This window comes from Schizophyllum commune (assembly GCF_000143185.2).
Source record: "Schizophyllum commune H4-8 unplaced genomic scaffold SCHCOscaffold_5, whole genome shotgun sequence".
Classification (NCBI taxonomy): domain Eukaryota; kingdom Fungi; phylum Basidiomycota; class Agaricomycetes; order Agaricales; family Schizophyllaceae; genus Schizophyllum; species Schizophyllum commune.
The window spans coordinates 1,101,408-1,125,663 of record NW_026089542.1 but is presented as its reverse complement, the minus strand read 5'-3'; the positions used below and the strand labels follow the sequence as shown (position 1 = coordinate 1,125,663).

At 58.2% G+C, this 24,256-nt stretch overlaps 18 protein-coding genes across 18 annotated transcripts; 13 read left to right on the top strand and 5 right to left on the bottom strand.

Annotated features, from left to right (window-relative positions):
• The first annotated feature begins 54 nt into the window (after positions 1 to 54).
• Positions 55 to 1,444, top strand: SCHCODRAFT_02575091 (60S ribosomal protein L9). Its single transcript, XM_003037850.2, has 5 exons — positions 55 to 193; positions 446 to 706; positions 796 to 900; positions 955 to 1,063; positions 1,205 to 1,444. The coding sequence occupies exons 2-5, from the start codon at positions 446 to 448 to the stop codon at positions 1,306 to 1,308; spliced, it is 579 nt and encodes a 192-aa protein (XP_003037896.1). The 5' UTR covers positions 55 to 193; the 3' UTR covers positions 1,309 to 1,444.
• Positions 1,204 to 2,656, bottom strand: SCHCODRAFT_02687541 (ICMT-domain-containing protein). Its single transcript, XM_003036500.2, has 5 exons — positions 2,292 to 2,656; positions 2,123 to 2,242; positions 1,948 to 2,077; positions 1,769 to 1,899; positions 1,204 to 1,718 (listed from the first exon to the last, which is right to left on the bottom strand). Exons 1-5 carry the CDS (start codon positions 2,608 to 2,610, stop codon positions 1,630 to 1,632), a joined length of 789 nt encoding a protein of 262 aa, XP_003036546.1. The 5' UTR covers positions 2,611 to 2,656; the 3' UTR covers positions 1,204 to 1,629.
• Positions 2,657 to 2,765: 109 nt separating this feature from the next.
• SCHCODRAFT_02729909 (P-loop containing nucleoside triphosphate hydrolase protein) lies at positions 2,766 to 5,448 on the top strand (the record flags this gene model as incomplete). The annotated part of the gene is made up of 4 exons (XM_003037849.2): positions 2,766 to 2,889; positions 2,938 to 3,253; positions 3,310 to 3,983; positions 4,034 to 5,448. 4 exons carry the CDS (start codon positions 2,766 to 2,768, stop codon positions 5,260 to 5,262), a joined length of 2,343 nt encoding a protein of 780 aa, XP_003037895.1. The 3' UTR covers positions 5,263 to 5,448.
• On the bottom strand, positions 5,271 to 6,322 carry ura1 (Orotidine 5'-phosphate decarboxylase; the record flags this gene model as incomplete). Its single annotated transcript, XM_003036499.1, has 3 exons — positions 5,271 to 5,926; positions 5,975 to 6,086; positions 6,137 to 6,322. The coding sequence occupies 3 exons, from the start codon at positions 6,320 to 6,322 to the stop codon at positions 5,388 to 5,390; spliced, it is 837 nt and encodes a 278-aa protein (XP_003036545.1). The 3' UTR covers positions 5,271 to 5,387.
• Positions 6,323 to 6,514: 192 nt separating this feature from the next.
• SCHCODRAFT_02666569 (tRNA pseudouridine synthase D) lies at positions 6,515 to 9,171 on the top strand (the record flags this gene model as incomplete). Its single annotated transcript, XM_003037848.2, has 5 exons — positions 6,515 to 6,753; positions 6,802 to 7,312; positions 7,361 to 8,257; positions 8,308 to 8,485; positions 8,540 to 9,171. 5 exons carry the CDS (start codon positions 6,515 to 6,517, stop codon positions 9,169 to 9,171), a joined length of 2,457 nt encoding a protein of 818 aa, XP_003037894.1.
• A 93-nt stretch (positions 9,172 to 9,264) lies between these two features.
• Positions 9,265 to 11,316, bottom strand: SCHCODRAFT_02253810 (Pkinase-domain-containing protein). Its single transcript, XM_050342204.1, has 3 exons — positions 10,477 to 11,316; positions 10,317 to 10,424; positions 9,265 to 10,266 (listed from the first exon to the last, which is right to left on the bottom strand). Exons 1-3 carry the CDS (start codon positions 11,048 to 11,050, stop codon positions 9,359 to 9,361), a joined length of 1,590 nt encoding a protein of 529 aa, XP_050200466.1. The 5' UTR covers positions 11,051 to 11,316; the 3' UTR covers positions 9,265 to 9,358.
• A 208-nt stretch (positions 11,317 to 11,524) lies between these two features.
• On the top strand, positions 11,525 to 13,291 carry SCHCODRAFT_02621873 (GroES-like protein). The gene is made up of 8 exons (XM_050345086.1): positions 11,525 to 11,771; positions 11,825 to 11,841; positions 11,893 to 11,946; positions 11,993 to 12,029; positions 12,075 to 12,140; positions 12,191 to 12,837; positions 12,892 to 12,965; positions 13,014 to 13,291. Exons 1-8 carry the CDS (start codon positions 11,660 to 11,662, stop codon positions 13,132 to 13,134), a joined length of 1,128 nt encoding a protein of 375 aa, XP_050200465.1. The 5' UTR covers positions 11,525 to 11,659; the 3' UTR covers positions 13,135 to 13,291.
• Positions 13,292 to 13,349: 58 nt separating this feature from the next.
• SCHCODRAFT_02621872 (uncharacterized protein) lies at positions 13,350 to 14,970 on the top strand. Its single transcript, XM_003037846.3, has 5 exons — positions 13,350 to 13,460; positions 13,511 to 13,587; positions 13,643 to 13,728; positions 13,780 to 13,838; positions 13,888 to 14,970. Exons 1-5 carry the CDS (start codon positions 13,395 to 13,397, stop codon positions 14,914 to 14,916), a joined length of 1,317 nt encoding a protein of 438 aa, XP_003037892.1. The 5' UTR covers positions 13,350 to 13,394; the 3' UTR covers positions 14,917 to 14,970.
• Positions 14,971 to 15,151: 181 nt separating this feature from the next.
• Positions 15,152 to 15,857, top strand: SCHCODRAFT_02538544 (uncharacterized protein; the record flags this gene model as incomplete). Its single annotated transcript, XM_003037845.3, has 2 exons — positions 15,152 to 15,345; positions 15,395 to 15,857. The coding sequence occupies 2 exons, from the start codon at positions 15,152 to 15,154 to the stop codon at positions 15,756 to 15,758; spliced, it is 558 nt and encodes a 185-aa protein (XP_003037891.1). The 3' UTR covers positions 15,759 to 15,857.
• A 121-nt stretch (positions 15,858 to 15,978) lies between these two features.
• Positions 15,979 to 17,189, top strand: SCHCODRAFT_02575066 (uncharacterized protein). Its single transcript, XM_050343869.1, has 4 exons — positions 15,979 to 16,489; positions 16,565 to 16,840; positions 16,918 to 17,021; positions 17,072 to 17,189. Coding segments are annotated over exons 1-4 (546 nt in total). The 5' UTR covers positions 15,979 to 16,325; the 3' UTR covers positions 17,074 to 17,189.
• Positions 17,190 to 17,267: 78 nt separating this feature from the next.
• On the top strand, positions 17,268 to 17,659 carry SCHCODRAFT_02500762 (PAH2 domain-containing protein; the record flags this gene model as incomplete). Its single annotated transcript, XM_003037844.1, has 2 exons — positions 17,268 to 17,419; positions 17,464 to 17,659. The coding sequence occupies 2 exons, from the start codon at positions 17,268 to 17,270 to the stop codon at positions 17,657 to 17,659; spliced, it is 348 nt and encodes a 115-aa protein (XP_003037890.1).
• Positions 17,498 to 18,398, top strand: SCHCODRAFT_02253768 (uncharacterized protein). Its single transcript, XM_050342203.1, has 2 exons — positions 17,498 to 17,572; positions 17,621 to 18,398. Exon 2 carries the CDS (start codon positions 17,678 to 17,680, stop codon positions 18,149 to 18,151), a length of 474 nt encoding a protein of 157 aa, XP_050200463.1. The 5' UTR covers positions 17,498 to 17,572; positions 17,621 to 17,677; the 3' UTR covers positions 18,152 to 18,398.
• On the top strand, positions 17,935 to 19,736 carry SCHCODRAFT_02621861 (uncharacterized protein). Its single transcript, XM_003037843.3, has 2 exons — positions 17,935 to 18,390; positions 18,443 to 19,736. Exons 1-2 carry the CDS (start codon positions 18,328 to 18,330, stop codon positions 19,469 to 19,471), a joined length of 1,092 nt encoding a protein of 363 aa, XP_003037889.1. The 5' UTR covers positions 17,935 to 18,327; the 3' UTR covers positions 19,472 to 19,736.
• A 431-nt stretch (positions 19,737 to 20,167) lies between these two features.
• SCHCODRAFT_02501600 (uncharacterized protein) lies at positions 20,168 to 20,401 on the bottom strand (the record flags this gene model as incomplete). Its single annotated transcript, XM_003036497.2, has 1 exon — positions 20,168 to 20,401. The coding sequence occupies one exon, from the start codon at positions 20,399 to 20,401 to the stop codon at positions 20,168 to 20,170; it is 234 nt and encodes a 77-aa protein (XP_003036543.1).
• Positions 20,402 to 20,727: 326 nt separating this feature from the next.
• Positions 20,728 to 21,185, top strand: SCHCODRAFT_02729893 (uncharacterized protein). The gene has a single exon (XM_050347120.1). The coding sequence runs from the start codon at positions 20,748 to 20,750 to the stop codon at positions 21,006 to 21,008; it is 261 nt and encodes an 86-aa protein (XP_050200462.1). The 5' UTR covers positions 20,728 to 20,747; the 3' UTR covers positions 21,009 to 21,185.
• A 101-nt stretch (positions 21,186 to 21,286) lies between these two features.
• Positions 21,287 to 22,070, top strand: SCHCODRAFT_02621855 (Cerato-platanin). Its single transcript, XM_003037842.2, has 2 exons — positions 21,287 to 21,803; positions 21,857 to 22,070. The coding sequence occupies exon 1, from the start codon at positions 21,363 to 21,365 to the stop codon at positions 21,795 to 21,797; it is 435 nt and encodes a 144-aa protein (XP_003037888.1). The 5' UTR covers positions 21,287 to 21,362; the 3' UTR covers positions 21,798 to 21,803; positions 21,857 to 22,070.
• Positions 22,071 to 22,300: 230 nt separating this feature from the next.
• On the bottom strand, positions 22,301 to 22,941 carry SCHCODRAFT_080246 (uncharacterized protein). The gene is made up of 2 exons (XM_003036496.1): positions 22,441 to 22,941; positions 22,301 to 22,390 (listed from the first exon to the last, which is right to left on the bottom strand). Exon 1 carries the CDS (start codon positions 22,916 to 22,918, stop codon positions 22,466 to 22,468), a length of 453 nt encoding a protein of 150 aa, XP_003036542.1. The 5' UTR covers positions 22,919 to 22,941; the 3' UTR covers positions 22,301 to 22,390; positions 22,441 to 22,465.
• Positions 22,942 to 23,240: 299 nt separating this feature from the next.
• SCHCODRAFT_02253726 (uncharacterized protein) lies at positions 23,241 to 24,211 on the top strand. Its single transcript, XM_003037841.3, has 2 exons — positions 23,241 to 23,479; positions 23,533 to 24,211. The coding sequence occupies exon 2, from the start codon at positions 23,616 to 23,618 to the stop codon at positions 24,204 to 24,206; it is 591 nt and encodes a 196-aa protein (XP_003037887.2). The 5' UTR covers positions 23,241 to 23,479; positions 23,533 to 23,615; the 3' UTR covers positions 24,207 to 24,211.
• The last annotated feature ends 45 nt before the right edge of the window (positions 24,212 to 24,256 follow it).

Below are 24,256 nucleotides of genomic sequence, written 5' to 3'. Positions count from 1 at the left end.
GAGTGAAGGGGAGACAACTGCATCATCAAAACTCATCAACGACATCTTTGGGCTGGACGAGAAGGCAGGGATGCTCAGGAAAGGCAGTCCGCGCGAGGACGAGTGTGTCACAGTTGTGTGACATTGTGACTGTATCCGCAATCGCCCAAATCCACACCGAAATCTTCACCCTCGACCAAAACCTCCCTTCAAGGTTCGTGCTGCCGCTCCGTTGCCCTGTCGTCGCGCCCTACGCGTTCTACGCGCCCGTACGACCCGTCTCGTACCAAAATCATGCCGAAATGCGGTCTCTACGCGCTGGATCTGCTCGAGAGAGGCGCGATACCGATCATCCCCCATGACACTCAGTCCCTGCCACTCGCGTCCCCTCGCGCGCAGAATTGCAGATCTCGCCAACTCAGCGGACCCATTCACTGGAACACCACGTACTGACGATATCGCATAGATGCGGGACGTCCTCAAGACCGAAGAGCTCGAGATCCCCGAGGGCGTCGATGTCCAGATCAAGTCGCGCCAGATCAAGGTGTCCGGCCCGCGGGGGACGCTCACCAAGAACGTCCGCCACGTCGACATGGACATCCGGATTATCAAGGGCGCGAAGGCGAACAAGGTCACGCTCGCGGTGTGGCAGGGCGGCCGCAAGCACGTCGCCTGCTTGCGCACGATCAAGTCCCTCATCCAGAACATGGTTACGGGTGTGACGAAGGTGCGTTTATCTGCGAGGGTGGTGTGGTGGGGGAGAGTGGGGGTGGATGGGGAGGGTGGCAGGAATGCTGACGATGGCTTCGATAACAGGGCTTCCAATACAAAATGCGCGCCGTCTACGCCCATTTCCCGATCAACTGCATTATCCAGGAGTCGGGTTCCGCTCTTGAGATCCGGAATTTCTTGGGCGAGAAGGTGCGTTGAGTAGTATGATTGTATATGTACAATTATCTGACATATTCTACCTAGACCGTCCGCCACGTTGACATGCTTGACGGCGTTGTTGTCGCTGAGTCGAAGGCACAGAAGGACGAGCTCATCCTTGAGGGCAACGACATCGACAACGTCTCACAATCCGGTGAGTTTCGATACATCTCAGCCATCGTCATGATGTATCGCTTGCCTTCAATCCTTCCCATCACCTCTTTCCATTCATCCTTCACGCTTCCCGTCAACAAATCCAATAATTTTGCCAACATCTGCTAACATCCACCTCCAGCCGCATCCATCCAGGGCATCTGCCGCGTACGGAACAAGGATATCCGTAAGTTCTTGGACGGCATCTACGTGTCGGACAAGAGCACGATAGTCAAGGATGAGTAATCGAGTCGCCTCACGAGTACGTTCGCGGGATGTTTGGTCGGTCGATACACAAAACCCTTGTCGCATGCCCCACCCATTATTGTCACTATGTACCCCTATGGCTATGACGCAGATGCATGCTACTTTCATACTCTCATTCGTCGTGGGGGACTCGCAAGAAGCAAGTTGGAAGACGCAAAATGAGAGGTGGGGATGAGCAGTCTCGGGAGAACTTATGCCGACTACCACCCTCAACTTGCGCACTCACTCAACTCAAGCACTGTTCCCTAATGATTCCCTAGTCTGTACAGCGAAAGAATGGAGGATGCGGTAGCACACCGTCTATGGTACGAAGGGGATCCAAGTGCGAACGCGTTTCCTGTAGTTCTCGTAGTCCTGCCCGAAGAATCTGACGAGGGCTCGCTCCTCCGCTGGTTGCATGTCAGCGAGCGTGTCAGAACTCAGCAGTAGGGATAGGCACCTCTTGTCCTGTAGTAGAAGAATCGCCAGAGCACGAACGAGAAGCCCGCGAAAGAAATGGGGTTTTGGAGAACTAGCTGGGTCCCGAGGGCCCAGTAGTAGAACCCTGCGTAGGATGGGTGGCGGAACCATCTGCAGGAAGCATCAGAAGATGAGCAGAAGACCACTATAAGAGCGTACGCATAGACACCACTGGTCACGAGTTGGTGATTGGAGCGCTTGTCGAAAGCGACTTGGTGCGCGAAGTTGGTGCTGGCGTGAATCATGGCTATAGACCGCAGGGCCTGTCCTGTAAGGGTCATCACGACGCCTGGAGGGGTCAGGAGGGAGTTCTTCCATAAACGAGCGTGCTCACCTATGAGCGAGAGGTACGGCCATGTTTTCCATCCGGGCTTGAAGTACAACGTGGTGAGGTACTCAATAAGCGCCACGCCGTTTGCGACATGGTACATGATCCCGTTGTCCAGCAGGTATGCTACATATAGTGAGCGAGTTTACTTTCAATCTTGTGGTCCCCCACATACAGTCTATACTGCATTTCTCGAGGTTATATTGCGCAGTCGTAGCGAACTCTGCCCAGTGGAAGAAGGACCAGGCGGCAGCAAAGAAGCCCAGTTGATACGTTGACCACCAGTGTGAGTCAAAGCCACCACTCAAAAAAGTCACAAGTCCGAGAGAAAACACGCCTCCGAGCAGGAACGCGATGAGAGACACGAAGAAAGGCGTGTTGGGGATGTTCCCATGTGGCGGGTGGGTGGCTGTCGGTTCGGTGCTCAAAGGGTGGCGCCCCTGCGCTTGTAGCCTGCGCTGTACCTCGCGCTCAATGCGGTCCTCTGCGTCCATTGGCAGGGGGAAGGATTGTGGTGGTAGATGAAGAGAGACGCGCGCCTATTGTTCTGATGCCTTTAACGGGAGCACAATACCGTATTTGTCCGTATTTGGCTCGGCGCTAAAGTGCATTCATTGGCCGATCGCCGGCGCTTGGACAGGCGCGAACGATGCTCTCGTCGCTCTTGCGACGATGGAAACCGTGCTGGCCTCGCCCGGGCGTGCGCGGGTACGCCACGCAGCTGCCAAATGACCCGTCGAAGTTCAGGAATATGGCGCTGGTTGCGCATATCGGTGAGTGGGGTGTAAGCATGGGGTACGCCCGGCACTGACTGCTGAAAGACTCGGGGAAGACGACGTTGACGGAATCTATCCTGCTCAAGTCGGAGTATCTGGCGCAACCTGGGACGGTGGATACGGGGAGCACGACGACGGACTTCTTGCCTGCGGAGCGCGAACGCGGGATTACCATCCAATCCGCAAGCATTCCCGTCAAGTGGAAGGACTGGACGTTCAACCTCATTGACACTCCTGGACATGCGGACTTTGGTATGGAAGTCGAAAGTGCTAGCCGCGTCGTGGATGGCGCAGTCGTCCTCATCGACTCCGTGGAAGGCGTCGAGGCGCAGACGAAGGGTGTCTGGAAACAGCTGGACAGGTGCGTGCCAGGTGAGGCTCCTTCTACTACTTCGAACACTGGTTGACGCATGATAGGTACGGCGTCTCCACTCGGATAATGTTCCTCAACAAACTTGACCGGCCTGGTGCTTCGTTCAAGTCTTCCCTCACGTCCCTCTTGACGAACCGGTTCCACCCCAACCCCCTCGCACTTGTCCTGCCCATAGCCTCTTTCGACCCTGCCGACTACGACAGGGCAGAACCAGGCATTCAGGGTCTCGTCGACCTCGTCAACTGGGAAGTGTGGAAATGGGACGAAGCAGGCGAACACACGCGGCATACACTTCCTCGGACTGAGCAAGCTCTCTCCCAAGTGGACTGCCTGCCTTCGAATCACCCCATCCTCGGCGAAGTGGTCACAGCACGTACTGCAATGCTCGACAATCTGTCGATGTTTTCGGAACCGCTTATGGAAACACTCTTGTCCTCGTCGGAGACGTCCAACCCTTACCTGGAGGTACCGGCTCAGGAGATTAAGGATATTCTGCGCACGGCGACGCTGAAGAATGATATCCTTCCTGTCGTTGGCGGGGCAGCGTTCAGGCATATTGGCACGGACATCGTCATGAACTTCGTCGGTGAACTTCTTGCTAGCCCACTGGATGTCGAGCACGAAAAGCAGATCGCTACTTCACCGACGAGAATGCTCGCCTGGAAGGTTATGTGGGATAAGCGGCGAGGCTGGATGACTTTTGTCCGGGTTTACTCAGGTATGACCGTCCTTCTCTTTGCTACGACACCGGCTGAGCTCCTCCCTCAGGCAAAGTAAAAAAGCAAAGCGGCATCATGAATACCACACGCAACCAGAAGGAGCGAATCTCAAAGATACTCCTTCTGTACGCCGACCAGGCGGAAGAAGTCGACGAGCTGCCCTTCGGCTCCGTGGGCGTTATACTGGGCCTTAAGTACACCCGCACGGGCGACACCCTCGAATCTGAGGCCTCCGAGTCGCACCTGCGCAGCATCGTGCCGCCCCCGGCTGTCGTCTCCGCCTCGGTCATCCCGCAATCGCACGCGGATCTGGCGCCTGTGCAGGCGGCGCTGGAGTCCCTGGCGCGCACGGACCCGTCAGTGAGGATCGATGTGCAGGAGGGACAGCTGCTGGTGCATGGGATGGGCACGCTGCATCTGGAGATCGTGGAGGGCAGACTGAGAGATGAGTTCGAGGCAAGGTTCGAGCTGGGCAAGCGGTACGTCTCGTATCGCGAGACGCTGTCGGACGTGGACACGTCTTCCGTATCCAACGTGTGGACCTCCCCGGACATGCACCAAGGCCGGCCCTTCACCGTCACCGTCGACCTCGAGATGCGGCCTCTCGAGGATCACGAGCCCAGCGACCCCGCCTGGGACGGTAACGTCGCCCTCGACGCCCACGGCCGGCCCCTCCCGCCCCCCGAGACACTCGGCACCTCCCCTGAAGCCTACATCGGACAGGGCATTGCCAGCGCACTCTCCAGCTCCCCGCACACCTCCCTCGCCTTCTCGCGCGTCTTCCTCAAGATCAAGAAGTTGAACTTCATCCCCAAGCTCGCTACATACCTCACGCCCGCGGCGGCGTGGGTCGTGCGCGAGCGCATCAAGGCGGCGGGAATGGGGCCGGTGATGGAGCCGTATGTGGATCTGAAGGTCAGCGTGACGGAGGACGCGCTGGGGAAGGTGGTGAAGGACCTCACGGAGCACGGCGGGGAGGTGCTGGACATGACCGGTGGCAGTGGATCCGACGTGGAGGAGCCGTACCCTGCGGACGGCGTGTACGTGCCCCCGGAGTGGGTGTCGCCCTCTGGCGGCACTGCGGCGAGGGAGGCGGCGGGCGTGAAGATGAAGCGCGCGGTGCAGGCGGTGGCGCCGCTCAGCCGGATGCTGGACTACTCGAATAGGCTGCGTGCGCTGTCGGGTGGGCATGGTCTGTTCGAGATGTCGCCGGCTGGGTTCAGGAAGGTGAATGAGGCGAGAAAGATGGAGATTTTGAGGGAGATTGGACGTGCGTGAGCGTGCTCTTGTATTTATCACGATTGATTTGCCCGAAGTATACACTGCTAATTCAAGTTACTCTCCGCTCGTCCAAAGCGTTCCATTGAGCCTGACGCTTAACAAGACAACACCGATCAGATTAGCTATACCAAGGCGTTGACCCTCTCAATGTACGCCGCCCATCCTGCAGCCTGGTAACGCTCTGCCTGCCTCCGTATCTCTTCCACCTTCGATGGGTCCTTGCCATAAATCCCGCGACCCACGATGATTACATCGCACCCATCTTCCTGTACCACTTGCTTCGGCGTCCTGTATTGCTGCCCCATCCCATCGCCCTTCACATCGAGTCCGACACCTGGTGTCAAGACAAGAAAATCCTCGTCCTCGACATTCACCCCTGGAGGCGCGCCAATACCATCCATCCGCCGTTGGGCGATGAACCCGATGACGAAGCCGCGGTTCTCCCTTGCCATCTGGACGGCGGCTTCAGTGTACGCGCCTGTCGCAAGTGAGCCCTTCGTGCTCATCTCTGCGAGCAGGAGGAGTCCGCGACCGAGGGGTTGTCCTACCGATGCGAGGCCACTGATGATTGACGGTCCTGGAACAGGGTGTGCGTTCGTGATGTGCGACCAGCTGGCAATTTTGTGCACGCCACTAGAGTACTGCAGAGCGACGGTGTTGCCTGTGCAAGTCATCAGAGTTGACATCGATAGAGATTCGACGGACAGACCTATGTCGGCGAATTTTCTGTCCTCAAAGATGAGGAAATCATGCTTCTCGGCCAGAGCCTGAAGCTTGGTGACGAGCGACGAGTCGAAGTCTTCGACAACATCCACATGGGTCTTCATAGAGTATAAGCAGCATCCCAAGACCGCAAGCGACAGTGCAATGCCTTTATCAGACAGATATAGGGCCCGACGGTATCGACAATAGCGAGCAGATCGGCGGATTTTACGACGTCGACGCTGACGGATAGATTGCTCTTCTTGCGCTCCATGGTTTCCAGCAGGGCTTTCGCCGCGGGATTGGTGAACCTTGCAGCGCGCTGACCGTATGTGAGCTTATGAGCGGCGGTCATGATGGTTTGGGGCAAGTTGAAGTTGATGGGAGATCCCCTTTTGGCAAGCTTTGTTCTTTGATCATTCTGTGATCGAGCGTAGATCTAATCACGAAATCCAACTCTGGTCCGTCTCGAACTTGACGTTGTTCGACGACGACTTTCACGGCTTGAGACCTCGTCCCCCATTGACTCTGAGCTTGTATACCTGCCATGGCTGAGCCCATCATCGTACACGAGCGCGAGCAGGACGACGAAGACGCTGAACGTTACTCCAAGCGGCGCAAGGTCGAGCTGGAAGGCCAGGTCCTTCCCCCCAGTCACAAGCTCCTAGGACTGTCCGCACCCACCGCTAAGAAAGGGGAACAGGTCAACTTCCTCGAAACGGACGTTGGCATATCGGAGTACATCGGCAAGGGCGTAGGCAAAATTGAGGGCATCATCAAACAGAGGTGAATAGTGGTGCGCGTCTCATGTGAGGAAGTCGCTGACAAGTCCAGGTTCACAGACTTCCTTGTCTTTGAGGTGAACCAGGATGGCGAAGTACAACACCTGAAGTCGCTCGAAAAGCCCAACTCATTCCCCAATGGACCTCCCCCCGATGCGCCTCAGCCCGAGGAGCCTGCCGCGTCGACCTCTGCTGATGCTGCTGAGCCGGCCAAGGAAGAAGAGGCAAAGCCTGCGGTATCTACCGAGGAAGAGCCCTGGCCAGAACACTTCAACACGACTCTCGCGCCGTACCTTTCGGAACAAGCTATCGCACAGCTAAAGGAGATGTTCTTCCAAGGGCCGGAACCTCCCCTCGTCAGTGACAGCGGCTGGGCTGGCCGTCAGAAGAGGGAGGAAGGGGACAAACCCGAGGAAGCACCGGTTCCCGAGCCCGAGCCTGAGCAGTCAGGTCGCGGCGGCCGTGGGAGAGGACGTGGTCGCGGACGAGGAGGTCGTGGAGGACGCGCTGGTAGGGGTGGAGGACGAGGCGGACGCGAAGACACTCGCAAGGTCCTTACAGAGGTTCGCGTATATTTTCAGTTGTCTTTGCTTGTCGCTCACTCGAAACAGCCTCTCGCAGAGAAGACAACCCGCACCGAATTGCACCAGAAGATACGCGAGCTTTTCGGCGGCAAGCTCGACACCGCGACCGACTCCACACCCTCTGAATCTGACGCCGCCCTGCGCATCGTCATCAAATGGGGCCGCGGCGGACGCGGTGGGCGCGGTGGAGGTGGTGGTCGCGGAGGTGGGCGTGGCGGCCAGCGCAGCAACTTCCCGCCCTACATCCACTTCACGCTGCAGAAGACGAATCGCGACACGCAGGACGCGCTCGCGCATCTGTCGCGCCTGCTTCACTGCAACGTCAAGGACCTCTCCGTCGCGGGCACAAAGGACAAGCGCGGCGTCACCGTGCAGCGCGTCTCGCTCAAGCGGAACGGGAAGCTCGTCGAGGATGTATGGAAGCTCGCGAATGGCGTCGGTCGCGACAAGCCGGAGTCCGAGGCGGTAAAGCAGCGCGGGGAGCGGGGGATCCGGGTCGCGGACCTGAAGTACAGCAAGGCGAGCCTCGAGCTCGGCATGCTGAAGGGAAACGCATTCGTGATCACGCTACGCAATGTCCAGGTCGACTCGATGGACACGCTCGACAAGGCGATGACCATCGTGAAGGAGAAGGGCTTCATCAACTACTACGGCATGCAGCGCTTCGGGACGGCCAGTGTACCCACGCATTCCGTTGGACTGGCGCTCTTGCGCTCAGAGTGGCAGCGCGCCGTCGACCTCATCCTCCAGAAGCGCTCCGGCGAGCATGCCGACATCGCTGCGGCGCGCGATGCGTTCCTCGTAGATGGCGACGTCGAGAAGGCCCTCCAGATGCTCCCGCGCCGTATCGTTGCCGAGCGCTGCATTCTTGAGAGCTACAAGAAGGAGAAGGATACGCGCAATGCGCTCGGGGCGCTCACGACGGTTCGTGCCCTTCGCCTTCATGCCCCACAGCAAAGCTGACTCGCGGACAGATCCCCAAGAACCTACGTCTGATGTATGTGCATGCGTACCAGTCGTATGTCTGGAACGCCATTGTGTCGGAGCGCATCCGTACCTTTGGCGCCGACAAGCCCATCCCGGGCGACCTCGTTCTGGACGTCCCGCCAGAAGAGCCGAAGAAGGCAGACGCAGAGGAGGAAGAGGCTCCGGGTAAGCACAGCCCTTTCACATCGCTATTCGGCGTCCTGACCATACCACTCTCAGCGAACGGCAAACGCTCCCGCAAGCCCTACGTCGCGCCCAAAATCAAGGTCCTCACCGAAGCCGACGTCGACAACTACTCCATCTTCGACGTCGTCATGCCTCTTCCCGGCACCGACGTCTCCCTCCCCGGCGGACCCCTCGGCGCCCGCTATCGCGAGTTCCTCGTCGCCGACGGCGTCGACCCCGATAATTTCCATCGCAAGCAGAAGGAGTACATCCTCGCCGGCTCCTATCGCCACATCCTCCACAAGCCCAAGGAGCTCACGTGGACGACGCTCCGGTACACGGACCCGGACGTCGCGCTCGCGCAGGCGGACGAGGACAAGTTGCTGGGCATGGACCCGCCTGTGATTGACGAGAATGGCAAGTTCCTTGCTTTGCAGATCAACCTGCAGCTCGGGACTGCGTGCTATGCGACTATGGCGCTCCGCGAGATTACTAAGACGGACACGAGCACGCACTACCAGAGCAACCTCACCAGCGCAGCGGAAGATCAGAAGTACCGCGGGACGGCGACTGCGGTGGAGGCGGATGGCGAGGATACGATCATGGGGGAGACCACGAAAGGTCAACAAGAGGAGGCGGCTGCGATGGACGCAGATGCAGCGGTGCAGGATGATGAGGCTGCGTAAGATGGGACAAAATTTGTCTGTCACACACAATGTCTCTGCCCTAATGCCCGCCAGCAGGCTAAGGATGTGTATAAAAGAGAATGTTGTATAAATACATGTGCTTTGTCCAAATCGCTGAAGCGTCCGTGCATGCATGCTGTGCTTCCCCCTCCACTAGCCCTTCAGATTCCCTCCCCTGATCACCCCGCTACGCCTTCGTTCCCGAGGTCTGCTTGGCGATATTGCGTATCTTGGAGAACGGTCCCTTGCTGAACAGCTTGGAGAAGGACAGCCCTCGAGATCGCTTCGCCGAACCAGGGTCGGAGCCAGCACTCCCCTCGTCAACGATGGTGACGCCCGCGAGGGGAGAGACTTTGACTGGCACCACGCGCATGGAAGACGCATCGACGTACTTGGGCGCACCTACGTACTCCGAAGAACCGAGTACGCGAGACTGCCCGATACCCTCGCCCTCAGCAAAGTCAGGGATCTCGACGTCGTCCGCGAGGGGGTAGGTAGCAGGAGTGATAGGTGCCTCGCTGTCCGCTGAGCTAGTTGTCGAGCCAGTCTCAGCATCGAAGGGGCGACGAGGTGGCGCAAGGAAGTCGACCGTGTCCTCAGCTGCAGGTGCGGCGAGAGGACCAGCAGGGCTGGGTGGAAGCACTGCATCTTGTATGTCGCCATCTTGTTCGATGGGCGCGTCCGCGTCAGATACCTCGGCTTCAGGAGAAGGATGAGGGAGCACGTCAATGATCTCCAGGACAGCGGAGTCAGGAATGGCAAATGCCTCGTCCGCAGGGCTGGGATATATGTAGTGCTCGTCGGATGCGGGGATGGAGGGCGCGACCTCGTCTTTGTTCTGAGCGTTCTTAACCTCGATATCGACGTCCCCGAGCTCGGTTTCGCGCACAGCCAGCTCGACATCAGAAGCGTAGAACGTCCTGATGTCCTCGATCTCAGCGCGTAGGCCTGGCAGAGATATTCGACGCAGAGGGTTTATCACGAAGATGCGCTTGAGAACGTTGTTGGCCGCCTCAGAGATGGGTAAGACCGTGAGCAGGAAATTCGGGTCGCGCATATACGCAGCGAAGCAAGCGTCGGAAGAGACAGCGTAGCCTGGAGTATGTTTAGCATGAGGGTGCGAGATCTACGAATAAATGACATACCCCAAGGATTACGGCCGGAGACCAGGTTCGTGAGGACCACGCCGAGTGACCAAATGTCGCTCCTCGCGTTCGAAAATTCGCCCAGTACGATCTCCTTGCCGATACATTCTGTAGCAGTCGAGTTTAGCGACGACATGAGCGACGGAGCACGGTGACGCACCAGGACTCATGTAGAACTTGCTGCCGCAGCCGTAGTCCTTGGTGATTTCCTTGTCTGTAGCAAGCCCAAAGTCGCCGATGTACATGGTCGCGCCGTCCTTGGAGCAGAAGATATTCTCAGGCTTCAGGTCCCGATGGTAGACGCCTTTGGTGTGACAATGATGAACAGCGTCCAGGATCTGTAGGAAGACTGATTTGATGAGAGCATCGTTGCCGAAGTAGAGGTTCCGCTCCGTAATCGCGCTGAAGAGGTCGCCGCCGTCGCAGAGATTGAGGACCACGTAGACGTGCTTGGAGTCGGTGATGACCTTGTGAAAAGACACGATAGATGGGTGGCCGCTGACTCGGTGGTGCAGAGCGAGTTCGTGAGCCTGATATCGTTCTTGACGAGAGCGCGCCCTAGGCTTCTTGAGAACCTTGACGGCGTAGTAGGAGCGTTCTCCTTTGGGAGAAGTGACATCGCAGCAGCGGTAGACCTGTGACGTATGAGGCTGACAGTATGAGAAGCGCGTATGTGCTGACCTTGCCGAATGCACCACAGCCCAGAGAGTCGAGCAAGAGAAGACGCCCATCATCTATAGAGCGACCAGTGAAGTCGGGCATATTGTCAACGTCGGTTCCAGGCATGGCTGAGGGTTAAGGCGCGGAGGAAGAAGGGCGAGTGTGAAGACAGCAGCGATCAACGCGTTGTATGCAGCGAAAGGACGAAGCGGGGACGCGAAGCGAGCAAAAAGGGCGTTCCGCGGAGAATAGCGTGTGCGAAGATCAGAGCCTGCTGAGCGTGTACAGGATCAACCTGCAGAGAAAGAAGATGGAAGTAGAAGGCAAGAGGGCAGTTGGTGTTGTTTGCGTGTGTGGACGCTTATATCGCGGGGCGCGGGGGCGTTCAGGGGCCCTTCGTCCGGACCGCTGGATTCCGTCCGGGGTTGTTGCGCGGTGCGTCCGTCGCACAGACTCGAGCATGCGATGGGCGTGGCCTCGGTCTGTTTCTTACCACCATGGCCAATATCTGGACTTCCCTCCTGAAGAACGGCTCTCGCCAGCTGCCCCGGACGCCCCAGCGCCAGTTGCGGGGTCTGGGGCAGGGCCCGTCCCTAGGGATATCATATGGCCGGACGAAAGCCCGGACCGCATATAACTATAAGACCGTCCGCCTCTGCTCTTTTCACCATAATCATACCGCCATGTCCGACAACCCCTCATTCGTCCTCACCGGTGTCGAGAACACCAAGTTCGAGCAGCGAGCCGTCCCGAAGGCGGGTCCTGGAGAGGTCATTGTCGCGATCAAGAAGACAGGTGCGTGCGTGCCCCTTCATGAAGCATGGCGTGCTAACGGGGGCTGATGTCAGGTATTTGTGGGTCCGATGCAAGTACTCTCCGTTTTTCTGCAGAGGGGGAATACTGATGATGGTTGTAGGCACACTATCTGACCCATGGACGCATCGGGGACTTCGTCGTGACAGGACCGATGGTATGCGCCACCTTATTTCCCCATCGCGATCACTCATCTGCCCCAGGTCCTCGGACATGAATCCTCTGGTGTCATCCACGAAGGTATGTATACTCCATGATGTGCCGATCTCCTCTAATCGTCCTCAGTTGGACCCAAGGTCACCAACGTAAAGCCAGGCGACCGCGTTGCCGTCGAGCCCGGCGCAACTTGCGGTATGTTCTTCTCCTTTCCCCTGGTCGAATTAGTGCTAAGTATCTCTCAGGTAGCTGCGATGCTTGCAAGTCCGGCCACTACAACCTCTGCCCCGACGTCGTCTTCGCCGCTACCCCACCCTACGATGGCACCCTCGCACGCTACTACCAGGTCCCCTCCCACCTCGTCTACAAGCTTCCCGACAACATGTCCCTCGAGGACGGCGCCCTCATCGAGCCCCTCTCCGTCGGCGTGCACTCCGTAGCGAAGCTCGGCCAATTCCAAGCCTCCCAATCCGTCGTCGTCTTCGGCTGCGGCCCCGTTGGCCTCCTCTGCATGGCTACCGCGAAAGCGATCGGCGCCTCCCGCATCATCGGCGTTGACATCGTGCCCGAGCGCCTCGAGTTCGCGAAGAAGTACGCCGCGACGGATGTGTACCTTCCAGGCAAGCCCAAGGAGGGCGAGAGCCAGGTCGAGTACTCGAAGCGGAACGCGCAGGAGATGATGCAGAAGCTTGGGATCACGGACCGCGGCGAGAGCGCCATCGATCTCGTTATCGAGGCGAGCGGTGCACCACCGTCCATCCAGACCGGTATCTATGTGACGAAGACGGGCGGCACGTTTGTACAAGTAGGCATGGGTACGCCCAATGTCACGGTTGACATCGGTGCCATCGGCGCGAAAGAGCTGACCCTCAAGGGCTCGTTCCGTTACGGCGTACGTGTTTGTTCGAACAAATCTCATTTCATCATATGCTCATCGCTTCAATAGCCTGGCGCGTACAAACTCGGTATCGCCTTCGTCCGCGACGGCAAGATTGACCTCAAGCCGCTCGTCTCCCATCGGTACGCCGTCCTGCATCCCCTGCAACCTGGTACTAACTGTTCTTCTAGGTTCCCCTTCGACAAGGCCGCAGAGGCCTTCGAGGTTAACCGCAAGGGCAAGGGTCCCGACGGCAAGAGCGTCATTAAGGTCATGATCTCTGGCCCCGACGTGCCCGCCGAGCCCCTGTAAAAGTGCAAAGAAACTGAAGCCGGTAATGTCATGATCTATGTAGATCAGCGGACGGTTGGATGAAGTAGTGTAGTTTCGAGTTGTGTTGTATCTTTGAATGCGAACATGTACTATCTGGATTCTGGGAGTGTTGTGTTGCACTGCCAAAGAACAAGGGCTCCCACTCTAGGAAAACAATGAACGCGTCATGACGCGCGGCCACGTGCGGGCTTAATCACCTTCGCCTCCTACCCTCATCATAAGAGCGCGCCTTTAGCGCCATGCCCTTTCGTGCTCGCAATGCCTACTACCTCAAGATATCAGAGAGGAACGTGCTACCGCTCTATGTAACTCGAGTCCCCTTCGTAGAAGTGCTCCCATCCGACCGTACCGCTAGGTCTATCTCGATGAGCGCCATCTTGACTGGATGAACGACCAAATATTGCAACATGTGTTGGCGGATCTGCGACCTCAGTGCGTGTACATTTGCGATTCTTACGCGTCAAACTCAACGGCATGACCTTTGCAGCATCGTCCCAAAGCTTCGAGCTGAAGCAGATGCGACCCAGTCAGCGGCGGGAGCCAAGAAGCTGACCGTTGATACCCATCGTGGCGGTACGTGCTACTTTTTTGCTGGGGTATGTACCGCTCATGGACTATACTCAGACTCCTACCAGTTTGCGTACTTCTTGCGCAAGACACATCCTCACTCTGTTCTCGTCAAGGTGCGCATACCCCTCCCCCGCCTACGTGACTCCACTTAGCATATGACAGACCCGCCACTTCGTCGCTGCCCCACCCGTGAAACGTACCGCACCTGCCTCTGCGCCTCCACCGACTACTCAATCTACCTCCAAGCGCAAAGCTCGACCGAAAGCAGCACCCGCGCCCAAACGGCAGAAGACGAAGGGGAAGGCTCGCGCTGACGAAGACGAGGAGCTTGCTGTCACTTCAGACGAAGAAGCTGAGGATGAGGGTGCACCAATGCCAGCTGCTCCGCGGCGCTCGCTACGGGCAAGGAAACCCGCACTTGGGTTGTACGCCGAAGACGCGGAAGACGAGGACATGGAAGAGGACGTCAAGCCGCCACCTGCCGCCGAACCGCCAAATCCAGAAACAGAAGAACCCCCGCAAGAGGACGTCGAGATGAGTGAACCGTCACCCTCCCCGCCACCACCTCCACAGCCCTCCGCCTTCGACCTCGCCGCGGACGAGGAGGAAGAAAAACCCAAACCACTGCTCCAACTTCGCTATCAAGGCTTCAGCATCTACGGTCACTGCCTCTGTGTCGTCGTCGAACCCTGGCCGCCGATGAGGGGCGCTTCCCTCGCTCCGGGCTCGCGCGCGGGCTCTGTCGCACCTTCGAGGTCCGGGTCGCTGGCGCCGTTCCATCAGGAGACGAGTGTGCAGCCGCCAGGGACGCAGCGAGCGCGGACGCCGCTGTTCTTACCGGACCCGGATGAGAGGCGGAGTCTTACTCCTGGTCCGCGAGGGCTGACACCAGCGCCGCTGAACGCGCGCGATGGGAGTGCTGCACCTGCGACGTCGCGGGATGGTAGTGTTGTGCCTTCCGGACGCAACCTGCCTCCGGTACCCCTCTTCGGTGATTCGAATCAGGAGCCGCTTTTCCTGCTCGGGGATGAAGACGAGGACGCCAACGTGGATGAAGACGGAAGTGGCATGATGGCGCTCAGTCAGGCGCTGCATGCCGCGGGCGACCTACATGGCACGGCGGCGGAGGACGATGAAGATATGGACGGTTCCATCTTCTTCGGCGACGCAGACGAGGTGCGGGAGCTTTGAGTATCATTATGCTCTATCTACAATACCGCGAATCCAACGCTTGGGCCCACAAAACGTTCGCTTCGTTTAAGCCATCTTGTGGCGTAAGTCCCTCCTTCCGATGCAGCATGGACCACACGGCATATTTGTCAAAGGCTGCGCCAGGTGAGTGTGTGCAGCGACTGTTCAAACTACGGTAGGTCCACTATTCTTTTCTCCCTCGACCTCGCCGTTCGCTCTCGCCACTGCGACTGTCATGCCTCCTCGACGTGTTGTGGCTGTCTCTGAGCCCGCCACTTCTCCTCTTGCGTGGCCAAAGATCAATGATCCCTTCGCTCAGAAGGTCATCGACGCTGCCACCTTCGCCGACCTTGTTAGGACCAGCTTCGCCGACGAACCTGAGCGGTATCGTCAATTCTTCGACATGATGCTGTGGCACGAGCGGCACCCGTATGTATCCTACTCAACCTTCGATTGCGCTCACATCCTGCCCCTGCAGCCTTAACGTGAAAGGGCTTGGCCATCGCGCCATGCAAGTCTTCGCCGGCCACCCCGACTTGATAAGCGGTCTGCGCGTTGTTTGTCCGAAGCTGCCCGGACCCAAGAAAGGGACTTCGGAGCAGCGCAGAGGGGGGCATCTGGACGCGCTGATGAAGGAGCGCTTCCGGGAGCAGCCAGAGAAGTACCAGAGGCTACGAGATATAGCGGATAAGCACAATAGCAAGGGAGCACAAGGAAAAGGCACGGCGAAGAAGGGCAAGAGAGGCTGGAAGCGCAAGGGAGGGTCCGGGAGGCCGCTCAAGGTCCACGAGGAAGAAAAGTCTAAGGTGGAGAAGGATGGGCAAGTGGAGGCGCCACGATAAATGTTGTACGACTGTCTCTTTCTCGTCCTGTGTGCCGCATGATACATCATCTCTCTTCCCCTTTATAATTGCCTTCGCACTACGCAATCCTCCACGGCGAGCGAGTTTATCCGCGTCTTTGTGTACATCTGTTGTGTCGAGTGGGTGCTCTGCGGGATGTCGGGCCGAACGAATCAGCATCATTCTCCTTTGTTCTCCTTTGCTCTCGTCCTCCACCAAGCACAGCTCATGACCTGCGCGCGACGGTTAGCTTTCGAAACGCCTCATCTTGTTTCTTTGACTGATAACACTTTTTGCCATGGACCACGGACCTTTGAAACTCAATACTCATCGACAGGCGGACCAAGGCAAAGAGGTCGTCTTCACCTCTCGTTTGTACTCGAAGCCGATAGACCATCCATCGTGCTTTCGCTACGCCCTGTGTGTCCTTTGATAGGCGTAGATTGCCTTCTTGTCCTTGAGCGATCAATGGAAAGACCACGCGAAGCGGTGTATAAATGGCAGGTCTCAAGTTTTCTCTAAACCTCTGACGACTCCGTGGCCATTTTTTCCCTTCCTCATCCTCCCATGTTCGCGACATCTGCCTGTCGCACCGGTCAAGCAGACAAGAAGAATGTCACGTACAGTCATAGCGCAGCCTTTCATCAGTACCAGGCCACTCTGAGGTCCAGTCTAACGCCGCGCGAGCACGGACAATACCTTGCCCTGACAAAATTATGGTGCCGTAGAAGGTGCGCTTCTCATACGCCCAGTAGCCACTGTCCGATGCCCGAGGGCCGCTGGCTTGCTCATACGCGCACTTGCAGGATCAGCGTCGACATGTACGTGATGGGCGTCTGGGGACTGCTGCAAAGCCACCCAGAGCTGAAGAGTGGCTTTTTGGCCAGCTTTCCTCATGCCCGCGCTGTAGTGCCGCCTGCAACGCCTTCGATTGCGACACAAGATCCTCAGGGTCAACATCCTGCCACACTCCATCACGATACAAAGAAGGTCGTGGAGGAATTCTTCATGGCAGTCAAGGAACGGTTCGCAGACCGACCGATGGTGTACGACACCTTCCTGCGAGTCCTGCAGAAGTATCGGTATGTTTTCTTGTCCCTTTTCACTCCGTCCTCTTCGAATTCATTCTCTCTGCTCACCTCCTTCCGCGTATTCCCAGCAAAGATAAGCACGAGGCAATCAACACAATCACAACACTGCTGGGTGGCGACCCCGACCTGATGGACGGCCTCAGGGAGCTGGACATTCTGTACCATATACACTGTATGTGTTTTCTTCGCCGCGGTCACGCCATTCACTCAAGTTCACTGCAGAGCGTACCCTACTTCCCTTCAGCGATCGATCTACTGTGTATCATGTCGTAGCAGCCTGCTCGTACGCCATGTATAACGAACCTTGATTTCTTCGCAAGCAACTTACGGCTCCGGCGAGATGATGACTCAGAGCACGTGGATGAGAACCGCTTGATAGGCGCCCGCCGCCAGTGCTTGGTGCTTGAGACAGACCGTCATGAGTCCTCCGCCGCCCTCACCACCTCCCGGCTTGGATATCGATGTGACTGACGCGCTGCACTACCTCGACGCAGTGAAGGCACGCTTCCAGGACGAGCCCGAGTCTTACAAGGAGTTCTTGGGGGTACTGAGCGCGCTCAAGGCTGGAGAGTGAGTACTAGTCTACAGTATGCGCTCCCCTCTGACCGCTCCAGGATTGACATGAGACAATGCGTCCAGCGAGTGGTAGAGATGCTTCGGGGCTATCCCGAATTGATTGTGGGCTTCAACGTCTTTCTGCCCCGCGGGGCTATCCTCGACCCTGTGAGTGACTGTACGCAGGAACAATGCAACTCATTTAACTCGCCGCAGAATACAGGTGCCATTGTGCAGCTGCCGGACTCTGCCTGAGCCGATGTGCCTATTCCTATGTCACCCATACACTATGATCACTGCCATGTACTGCATAATCTATCCCTACACGCTTCCCGAGTCTGCCCGCTCGTTTCCATGTACCGCTTCCGAGCTATCTACGCTGCTGTCAGGAGTCATCGGCCCCGGGGAGACGGGAACGCGACCGTGACTGGACGCGTCGCGTCCGGACGCGAGTGTACAAGCGCGGAGATAAGATCACGGCCCCGGCCGGCGACGCGTCATGATCTTATTGTCCTTCCCCTCCGCGCCCACCACAATCACAATAGCCCACTTACGTTCCCATACTTCCTCTCTGCGCGTTCCATTGTGGTCATAAAGCGGACTTCCCTGGAGAATCCCCCCGCACACGGCATCTTACGGTTCCTCGCACTTTGCATCCGGCGCCGGTATATTGACCTTATTGTCCTCGCCCATCACAGTCACAAAGCGCACTATACTACCGGACGCGCTGTCCCCGCACCGAGATGATGCATCTCGTTGGCAATTGTCCGGTTGTCAACCTAGTGGCGTACTTATCTGGCTTGCGAGGAAGTATGCGCATCTGCTCGCGCCTCCATCCTCTTCGTTAACTTAAGAGACCACTGGCTGGCTCTGCGACTCGCTCGACTCGGACTACGGTACCCTCGCACTGCTACGCGACTCTCATGACTAGCCAGAACAACAAGCACGGGCACACATACCGCCGCACCACGCCGTCTGCTTCCCCGGTGCGTTCCCCCTCCGCTATGCTTCCACGGGTCCTAATGTTTGCCTCCGCAGGCCACCCCCTCGACCTCCAGCCACGCCATGTCCGACGCCGAAGCCATCCCCGCCATGCCCACCTCCATGATCGACAACACCCTCATCGCGCTCCGCAGCCTCTTCTCCCGCTCCACGCACCACCTGAACCAGCTGAAGACGACCCTCGCGAACGAGCGCTCGGCGACCGCGGCCACCCGCGCGGAGAACATGCAGCTCATCCAGCGGAACGCGGTCCTGCGCGCGGAGAACGACATGCTGAAGGCGCAGCTGCAGAACCTCACGGTGCACGCGGGGCGCGTGCGCGATGAGAAGGAGGCGCTCGAGCGGATATGTCTGCGCATGAAGGCGCGCGAGCTGTCTGCGTCGCAGCAGGCCACCACGACATGGACCGTCCATGTACCGCGGCAGCCCAGGCGCAGGCGCGCGGAGGCCTTCCCGGTCATGCCGACGACGCGGAACCGACGCGTGCACCCGTATGCGTCGTCGACGGATACGCTTGTGGATGACTTGGACGCGCCGTATGCAGGGAAGATGTCGCTACCTTCGTCGCAGGGGTCATCGTCACCGCCCACTCGGACCCGCGCCCTACCGCGGACGTTGTCGGCACCGGCGGGCCTCGGTCTACAAGTGCACCTTGCCCTTGCGGACCAGGCGGCAGACCAGGTGGCATACACAACCGTCAGTGCCCCTGTAGCTCCTCCGCCCGTCACCCCAGCAGCTCCTACTCCTGTCGCGCCCGCGGCCTCTTCATCTCTCGACGATGCAGCTGCCCGACTATCTTCCTCATGCGCCGAGATCCAGCGCTTCCTCGCCGCGCACTCGACGCCGCCTCACCGGCCTACGTCGTTACCCGCCATGCCTGTCGCACCTGCCGAGCCCAGCACGAGGTCAGCGCATATAAGGCGTCCAAGCAGCACGCCGCTGCCGGACCACGCACCCATGGACGTCGATGAGGCTCCTGCTTCTACTTCCAGCAATGCGCCTTCATCCTCATCTGGCAAGCCCAGGCATGCTGCTATCGTGCTTGACCCCTCGCCTTCCAAGTAGTGCCGTCGGCTTCATTGTCCCCCTTGCGCCCCGTATCGTTATCAGCTTCATTTCCTGCTCGCTATATTGCTTCATTTACCTCTCATATTCCCTGTTCACATCACACATCGGAATATTTCATCTCGTTCTCGGATCGGATAGCTTTCATCATGCTCGTGATACATTCATCTCTCGTCGTTGTAGTTCTACATTATGCATATGCTTGTATGTCCGTTATATGTGGTCGTTTAATAATGGATGGATGTGTTTTTGTTTTGTGTGCAAGTATTGTCGCGAGCATGAGGATGTCGTCGCAAGCGTCTGGGGTCGCGTGGAAGTACCGTGGAGGGTAGTCAAGATCATGAAGTCAGGTCGTTGGGGGAACGTGAGGACGATCGTGGAATCGAGTCTGAAGTCGAGAGGGAATCGTGCAGGACGTGAATGGTAGTTCGTGCAGGACGGGACAATGGGCGGCGGCGCGGACGCGCGCGCGCTCTGTGCGCCATGTCGATGTTTTGGTGCGTCGAGGGTCGTCCGGGAGCTAGGCTCAACCGGGGGTCCGTATTCTGATGCAGTCGTCCGGGAGCTAGGCTCTACCGGAGATGAATGCGGTAACTGGATCGCATGCGGTTGTGTGTCGCAGGGGACTGGTGTTTGTTTTGCGGGCAAGGCAGGGGAAGGGAGTGGCGAAGCGCCGAGGGGCATGCTTTATCCCCTTTACATCCCTCCGAAGAGCTTCTTCAGGCTGCTCTTTCCCTTCGCGCTGCCGGAGCTGGTGGAGCTGGTGCTCGACACCGAGGACCGGCGCCCCGACTGCGGCAGATTCGTCAAGGGCCGGAGCGCCTGGCTGGCGTCCCTGAACATATCGTACGCCTCCCGCGGGTCCTGCGCGGCACCAAACGAGATGAAGGTCGTGGGCGCGGAGAATGCCGGGGTGGGGATGTAGAACATGATTGCTGGGCTGAGATGGTATGCGAGGCGGAGGCTGGTTTGCAGAGAAGAAATGCAAGTGCTGGAAGTATGCAGGTGCTTGTGAGGCGGATGCTGCGAGCTGTGGGGACTCACCGCGGGTGGCCATGCTTTATACATCCCGCCTAACGAGAGCAATCGACGAGCGGCGCAATCGAGTGGCACAGCGTTGCCTGACGACGCGAAAATTCCCTTTCACGGCGCTAGCAACTGCTAGACTAGGCAATGTAGCATAGCGACAGTAGTCCCTTGGAAACGCCAGCGGTTGCAATGGATACAACGCAGGCATCGACATTGTTCGCTCTTTACGGCCGCAGCGAACAATGAGATGGAATGTGCCTTCCAAAAAAGGCAGAAACGTGTTGCTTGCTCATGTTTTGGCGCTTGTCGGATGTCGGGCCGTAATTCCCGCGCGCTAGAGCCGCGGCGCCGAGGTGTCGCTACCCAGCAGACCGCCAGCGAGTTGGACTTGCTTCCTCGCATGTGTATGTTTCGCACAGCTGAGCAGGAGGTGAAGCAGCCGCCCAAGCACCCCGCGGTCATCTGCGCACAGGTGTCGATCCTCCCTGCATGGCTCGGCCCTTCTTAGCCGCCAGGCAGCGCTTCTGCAGCCCCCAAGGCTATTCCTGTGCCGCCCAGTGCCCAGAGCCGAGAGATTCGAGCCTATTCAGGTAGAAGGTGGGCAATCGCAAACGTCGGGAAGTACGTTCGAGAAGGTTCGGTGCGCGCGGGGGCGGCGCACGGCACACGGCCACCTCGGCCGCGGAAGAAGTGAAGCAGAGGCGTGGACGTTATCCAGCAGCGAGGCGGGGAGGTCGTCAAGGATATAAGAAGGGAACCGGGGAGACCGACGAAAGCATCGAACATCTCGTTCAGCCTTTCCCTCCCGCCTCCTCACCCACCTACTCGAGAGCAGCCAACCCCGCTCATCACCCAACCCACCATGATGCGCTTCATCCTCGCCATCTCTGCCCTCTTCACCGCCCTCGTCTGCACCGTCGCGGCCACCACCGTGCGCTACGACCCCGCCTATGACGACGCGGGCGCCTCGCTTGCTAACGTTGCCTGCTCCGACGGCGACTACGGGCTGCTCACGCGCGGGTACTCCACGTACGGCTCGCTGCCCAACTTCCCGCACATCGGGGCGATGGGCGGCGTGTACCACGCCTCGCCGCAGTGCGGGACGTGCTGGCAGCTGTCGTGGACGGACGAGTTCGGGACCACGCGCTCGATTGCGGTGACCGCGATTGACCAGGCGGGCGACGGGTTCAACATCGCGCAGACGGCGCTCGATGAGCTCACGGGCAACCGCGCGACGGAGAAGGGGTCCGTCGACGCGTCGGTGACTCAGCTGGATGCCAGCGCGTGCGGCCTCTAAGCAACGGTGAGTACGACACAAGCTTCGTTCTGCTGAAGGTTATCTGACTTCCCACACAGGCGCACGCTCACCTTATTACGCTTAGCAACGCACACGCGCTCATCGGACTTCTACACACAAGAAATCCCACAATTGCATAGGATTGGACTGGTTACGGACTTCACTGGACTTGCATGGACTTCACGATTTGTTGTACCCGCTTTGTTGTTGTCGAGGGTGTCTTGTTGCTGTTGTATGAGTAATGTTGAACACATTCATTGGTTGACTGGCTTCCAATGGTCTGTCTGAGGAGTAAGCAATACTGCGAAGAGCAGAAGGAGTGAGAGACCTACGTGGTAAAGCGCACAACAGAGCTTTGCACAGGCACAGCCGTCAGCCTTTCAAACCTGACCTCGTTCCTGTGCGAGCGAGAGCAACAGGGAACCAGGTAAAATGAGCGGCTGGAAGATATTGTGATGCTTAGCAGAACAAGGGTTTCACGCCCTCGTTGATACGCGTGAATGAGTGACACTTTAACGTGCAGTCGGTCAAATTCTGGATTAGATGTACAGATATGATGAGCGTGATCAGGTCGAATAGATATCGAACGTTCCCTGCAATGGATGTTAGACTCATCTCAAGTGGGAGTAATAGCACTACGCACCTCTAGCACCTTCCCTCTCCCGCGACTATGCCGCGTCACTTCCCAAAGAGACAGCTCCAGGCGCGCCATGTCGCCTCTCATACACCGCCGTCTGCAGTATTGCACCCAACACGAAGACCTGGCCGACCTCCAGGATCAAGTTGATAATTTGCATAACGTTGAAGTGGATGAAGGCCAGGGATATAACCATGCCGATGATCAGGGCAATGGTATCCAGCAGCCACCCCAGGAACAACATGCCTGCGCCGGCGATCGCAGGGTACGCGGAGTAACTGGTGTATTCGCGCGCGAGGCCGCCCTCGGTTTGGTGCGCGCGCATCTCGTAGGAGTAGACGATGATGTGGTAGAGGATCGTCACGGCGGCGACGACGAGGCTCTGGATCGTGTGGCTGGAGCCGAAGGAGAGGAGCGCGATGGCGGCGGATGCGGCGCTCAGAACGCGCAGACGATGTGAGAGACCTCTGAAGACGATGAGCATGGCTGCCAGGTGTGGCGTCGCTGGTGGTGAGTGGTAGAGAAGAGAGCTGTGCGTAAGTGGTCCGAGCTGCACAGCGCTAATTTGTCATCACTCGTTGACTCTATCACCGTCCCTTGATGGCGAAGGACAAGCCCTTCGATCTTCTCATCTTTGACGATCGCGCAAGGCAAGGTACAGCAAGCGAAAGATCGTTAGAGACAAAGCGGACGGTGGAGCGCGCTTGATCTGAGCACTTGTGGAGCACCGCGCCGAGAAGGTCAAGGGATAGGCTTGTGGTCGGCCTCCTCAATAATCGGACTTGACCTGTCGGCATATGGTCCTCGAACCATTTGGAGGCAATCCCGAGCTTCTCTAGCTGCCGGGGAGTGGTCGGAACCTTCAGAGGTTCTGGGAGGCAGCACCACGTGCGGCCCCACCAAAGCTCAAATCTCGCGTGCTCCACCACCGCGGTTGTCTCTAACGATCTTTCGCCTGCTGTAAGCGACGAGAAAGTACGATTTGGTGGCGACGGTCAAGTGGAAGCGCGACGGCCAACTCGTTGGCGCTTGCAGGTGACGGCAGGTGCCGAATTCCTTCGTCATTCCGAGACCGACAGTTCGACCCCGCTTGCACAGTTCACCTCGTTTGCAACGGTCATCACCCAAGGGCCCCTCGCTTTACGACTGCAGATAGGTCCTCTACCTAGCCTTAGTTCAACATGTCTCTCCGCGTCTCCTCTCTTGAGCCTCTCCTGCCTCGCCTATCCCTTCGAATGCGTATCGCCGTCTTTAGCTCCTTCACCCTCGACCTGATCTTCTCGGTGGGCTATATCATTCACGAAAACGCCATAGGCAGGGACCCCCTTGACTGGGTCATGAACGTGACCGAGCGTACTCCCACCTTCATCGTTGCCACAATCTCCCTCTTCTTCCACCTAGTCATCCTCATGGCGGAAACAATCAGGAATGGTCGACGCGCCTACCGCGCGAAGCATCACCTCGACGCATTGGAGGAGCGAGCGGAGCAGCTACTCGGGCAGCCTACAGACCCGCGCATTACCTCCTCGGCGTACTCGAGCATACCTGCGATAGCGCTCGCTTGGCTCGTTTGCGCAGCGTGGCTCGCGCCCATCGGCATATATGGCTATCAACTGGTCTCAGAAGGGGGTTTCTCAGGTGGGCAGCCGCCGGTCTGGATGGCCGTCATTGCGCTGGTCATGCAAGTTGGCGCGCTGGCTGCGCTGGTGTGCACGGCCATGTTTGCGATGCACGAGCGCAGATTCGGTGCGCGAGCTATTCATCTGCCATGATATCGGACGATCAGCTCGAAGCCAGAGGGGTGAAGGTCTGTTCCTTCTAG

What these genes read in the sequence shown, in the direction of transcription:
- SCHCODRAFT_02575091 (XM_003037850.2), top strand. Translation starts at nt 446, where the DNA reads ATGCGGGACGTCCTCAAGACCGAAGAGCTCGAGATCCCCGAGGGCGTC. An exon ending in TGGTTACGGGTGTGACGAAG is followed by an intron (nt 707 to 795) that starts GTGCGTTTATCT and finishes CTTCGATAACAG; the next exon opens with GGCTTCCAATACAAAATGCG. An exon ending in GGAATTTCTTGGGCGAGAAG is followed by an intron (nt 901 to 954) that starts GTGCGTTGAGTA and finishes TATTCTACCTAG; the next exon opens with ACCGTCCGCCACGTTGACAT.
- SCHCODRAFT_02687541 (XM_003036500.2), bottom strand. Translation starts at nt 2,610, where the DNA reads ATGGACGCAGAGGACCGCATTGAGCGCGAGGTACAGCGCAGGCTACAA. An exon ending in GCCGTACCTCTCGCTCATAG is followed by an intron (nt 2,078 to 2,122) that starts GTGAGCACGCTC and finishes TGACCCCTCCAG; the next exon opens with GCGTCGTGATGACCCTTACA. An exon ending in CTTCTACTACAGGACAAGAG is followed by an intron (nt 1,719 to 1,768) that starts GTGCCTATCCCT and finishes ACATGCAACCAG; the next exon opens with CGGAGGAGCGAGCCCTCGTC.
- SCHCODRAFT_02253810 (XM_050342204.1), bottom strand. Translation starts at nt 11,050, where the DNA reads ATGATGGGCGTCTTCTCTTGCTCGACTCTCTGGGCTGTGGTGCATTCG. An exon ending in CAAGTTCTACATGAGTCCTG is followed by an intron (nt 10,425 to 10,476) that starts GTGCGTCACCGT and finishes CGACTGCTACAG; the next exon opens with AATGTATCGGCAAGGAGATC. An exon ending in CTCCGGCCGTAATCCTTGGG is followed by an intron (nt 10,267 to 10,316) that starts GTATGTCATTTA and finishes AACATACTCCAG; the next exon opens with GCTACGCTGTCTCTTCCGAC.
- SCHCODRAFT_02621873 (XM_050345086.1), top strand. Translation starts at nt 11,660, where the DNA reads ATGTCCGACAACCCCTCATTCGTCCTCACCGGTGTCGAGAACACCAAG. An exon ending in TCGTCGTGACAGGACCGATG is followed by an intron (nt 11,947 to 11,992) that starts GTATGCGCCACC and finishes CATCTGCCCCAG; the next exon opens with GTCCTCGGACATGAATCCTC. An exon ending in CGAGCCCGGCGCAACTTGCG is followed by an intron (nt 12,141 to 12,190) that starts GTATGTTCTTCT and finishes AGTATCTCTCAG; the next exon opens with GTAGCTGCGATGCTTGCAAG.
- SCHCODRAFT_02621872 (XM_003037846.3), top strand. Translation starts at nt 13,395, where the DNA reads ATGCCCTTTCGTGCTCGCAATGCCTACTACCTCAAGATATCAGAGAGG. An exon ending in CGTTGATACCCATCGTGGCG is followed by an intron (nt 13,729 to 13,779) that starts GTACGTGCTACT and finishes GACTATACTCAG; the next exon opens with ACTCCTACCAGTTTGCGTAC. An exon ending in CTCACTCTGTTCTCGTCAAG is followed by an intron (nt 13,839 to 13,887) that starts GTGCGCATACCC and finishes AGCATATGACAG; the next exon opens with ACCCGCCACTTCGTCGCTGC.
- SCHCODRAFT_02575066 (XM_050343869.1), top strand. Translation starts at nt 16,326, where the DNA reads ATGTTCGCGACATCTGCCTGTCGCACCGGTCAAGCAGACAAGAAGAAT. An exon ending in AAATTATGGTGCCGTAGAAG is followed by an intron (nt 16,490 to 16,564) that starts GTGCGCTTCTCA and finishes GCGCACTTGCAG; the next exon opens with GATCAGCGTCGACATGTACG. An exon ending in CGAGTCCTGCAGAAGTATCG is followed by an intron (nt 16,841 to 16,917) that starts GTATGTTTTCTT and finishes GCGTATTCCCAG; the next exon opens with CAAAGATAAGCACGAGGCAA.
- SCHCODRAFT_02253768 (XM_050342203.1), top strand. Translation starts at nt 17,678, where the DNA reads ATGTCACCCATACACTATGATCACTGCCATGTACTGCATAATCTATCC.
- SCHCODRAFT_02621861 (XM_003037843.3), top strand. Translation starts at nt 18,328, where the DNA reads ATGACTAGCCAGAACAACAAGCACGGGCACACATACCGCCGCACCACG. An exon ending in CCACGCCGTCTGCTTCCCCG is followed by an intron (nt 18,391 to 18,442) that starts GTGCGTTCCCCC and finishes TTGCCTCCGCAG; the next exon opens with GCCACCCCCTCGACCTCCAG.
- SCHCODRAFT_02729893 (XM_050347120.1), top strand. Translation starts at nt 20,748, where the DNA reads ATGGAATGTGCCTTCCAAAAAAGGCAGAAACGTGTTGCTTGCTCATGT.
- SCHCODRAFT_02621855 (XM_003037842.2), top strand. Translation starts at nt 21,363, where the DNA reads ATGATGCGCTTCATCCTCGCCATCTCTGCCCTCTTCACCGCCCTCGTC.
- SCHCODRAFT_080246 (XM_003036496.1), bottom strand. Translation starts at nt 22,918, where the DNA reads ATGCTCATCGTCTTCAGAGGTCTCTCACATCGTCTGCGCGTTCTGAGC.
- SCHCODRAFT_02253726 (XM_003037841.3), top strand. Translation starts at nt 23,616, where the DNA reads ATGTCTCTCCGCGTCTCCTCTCTTGAGCCTCTCCTGCCTCGCCTATCC.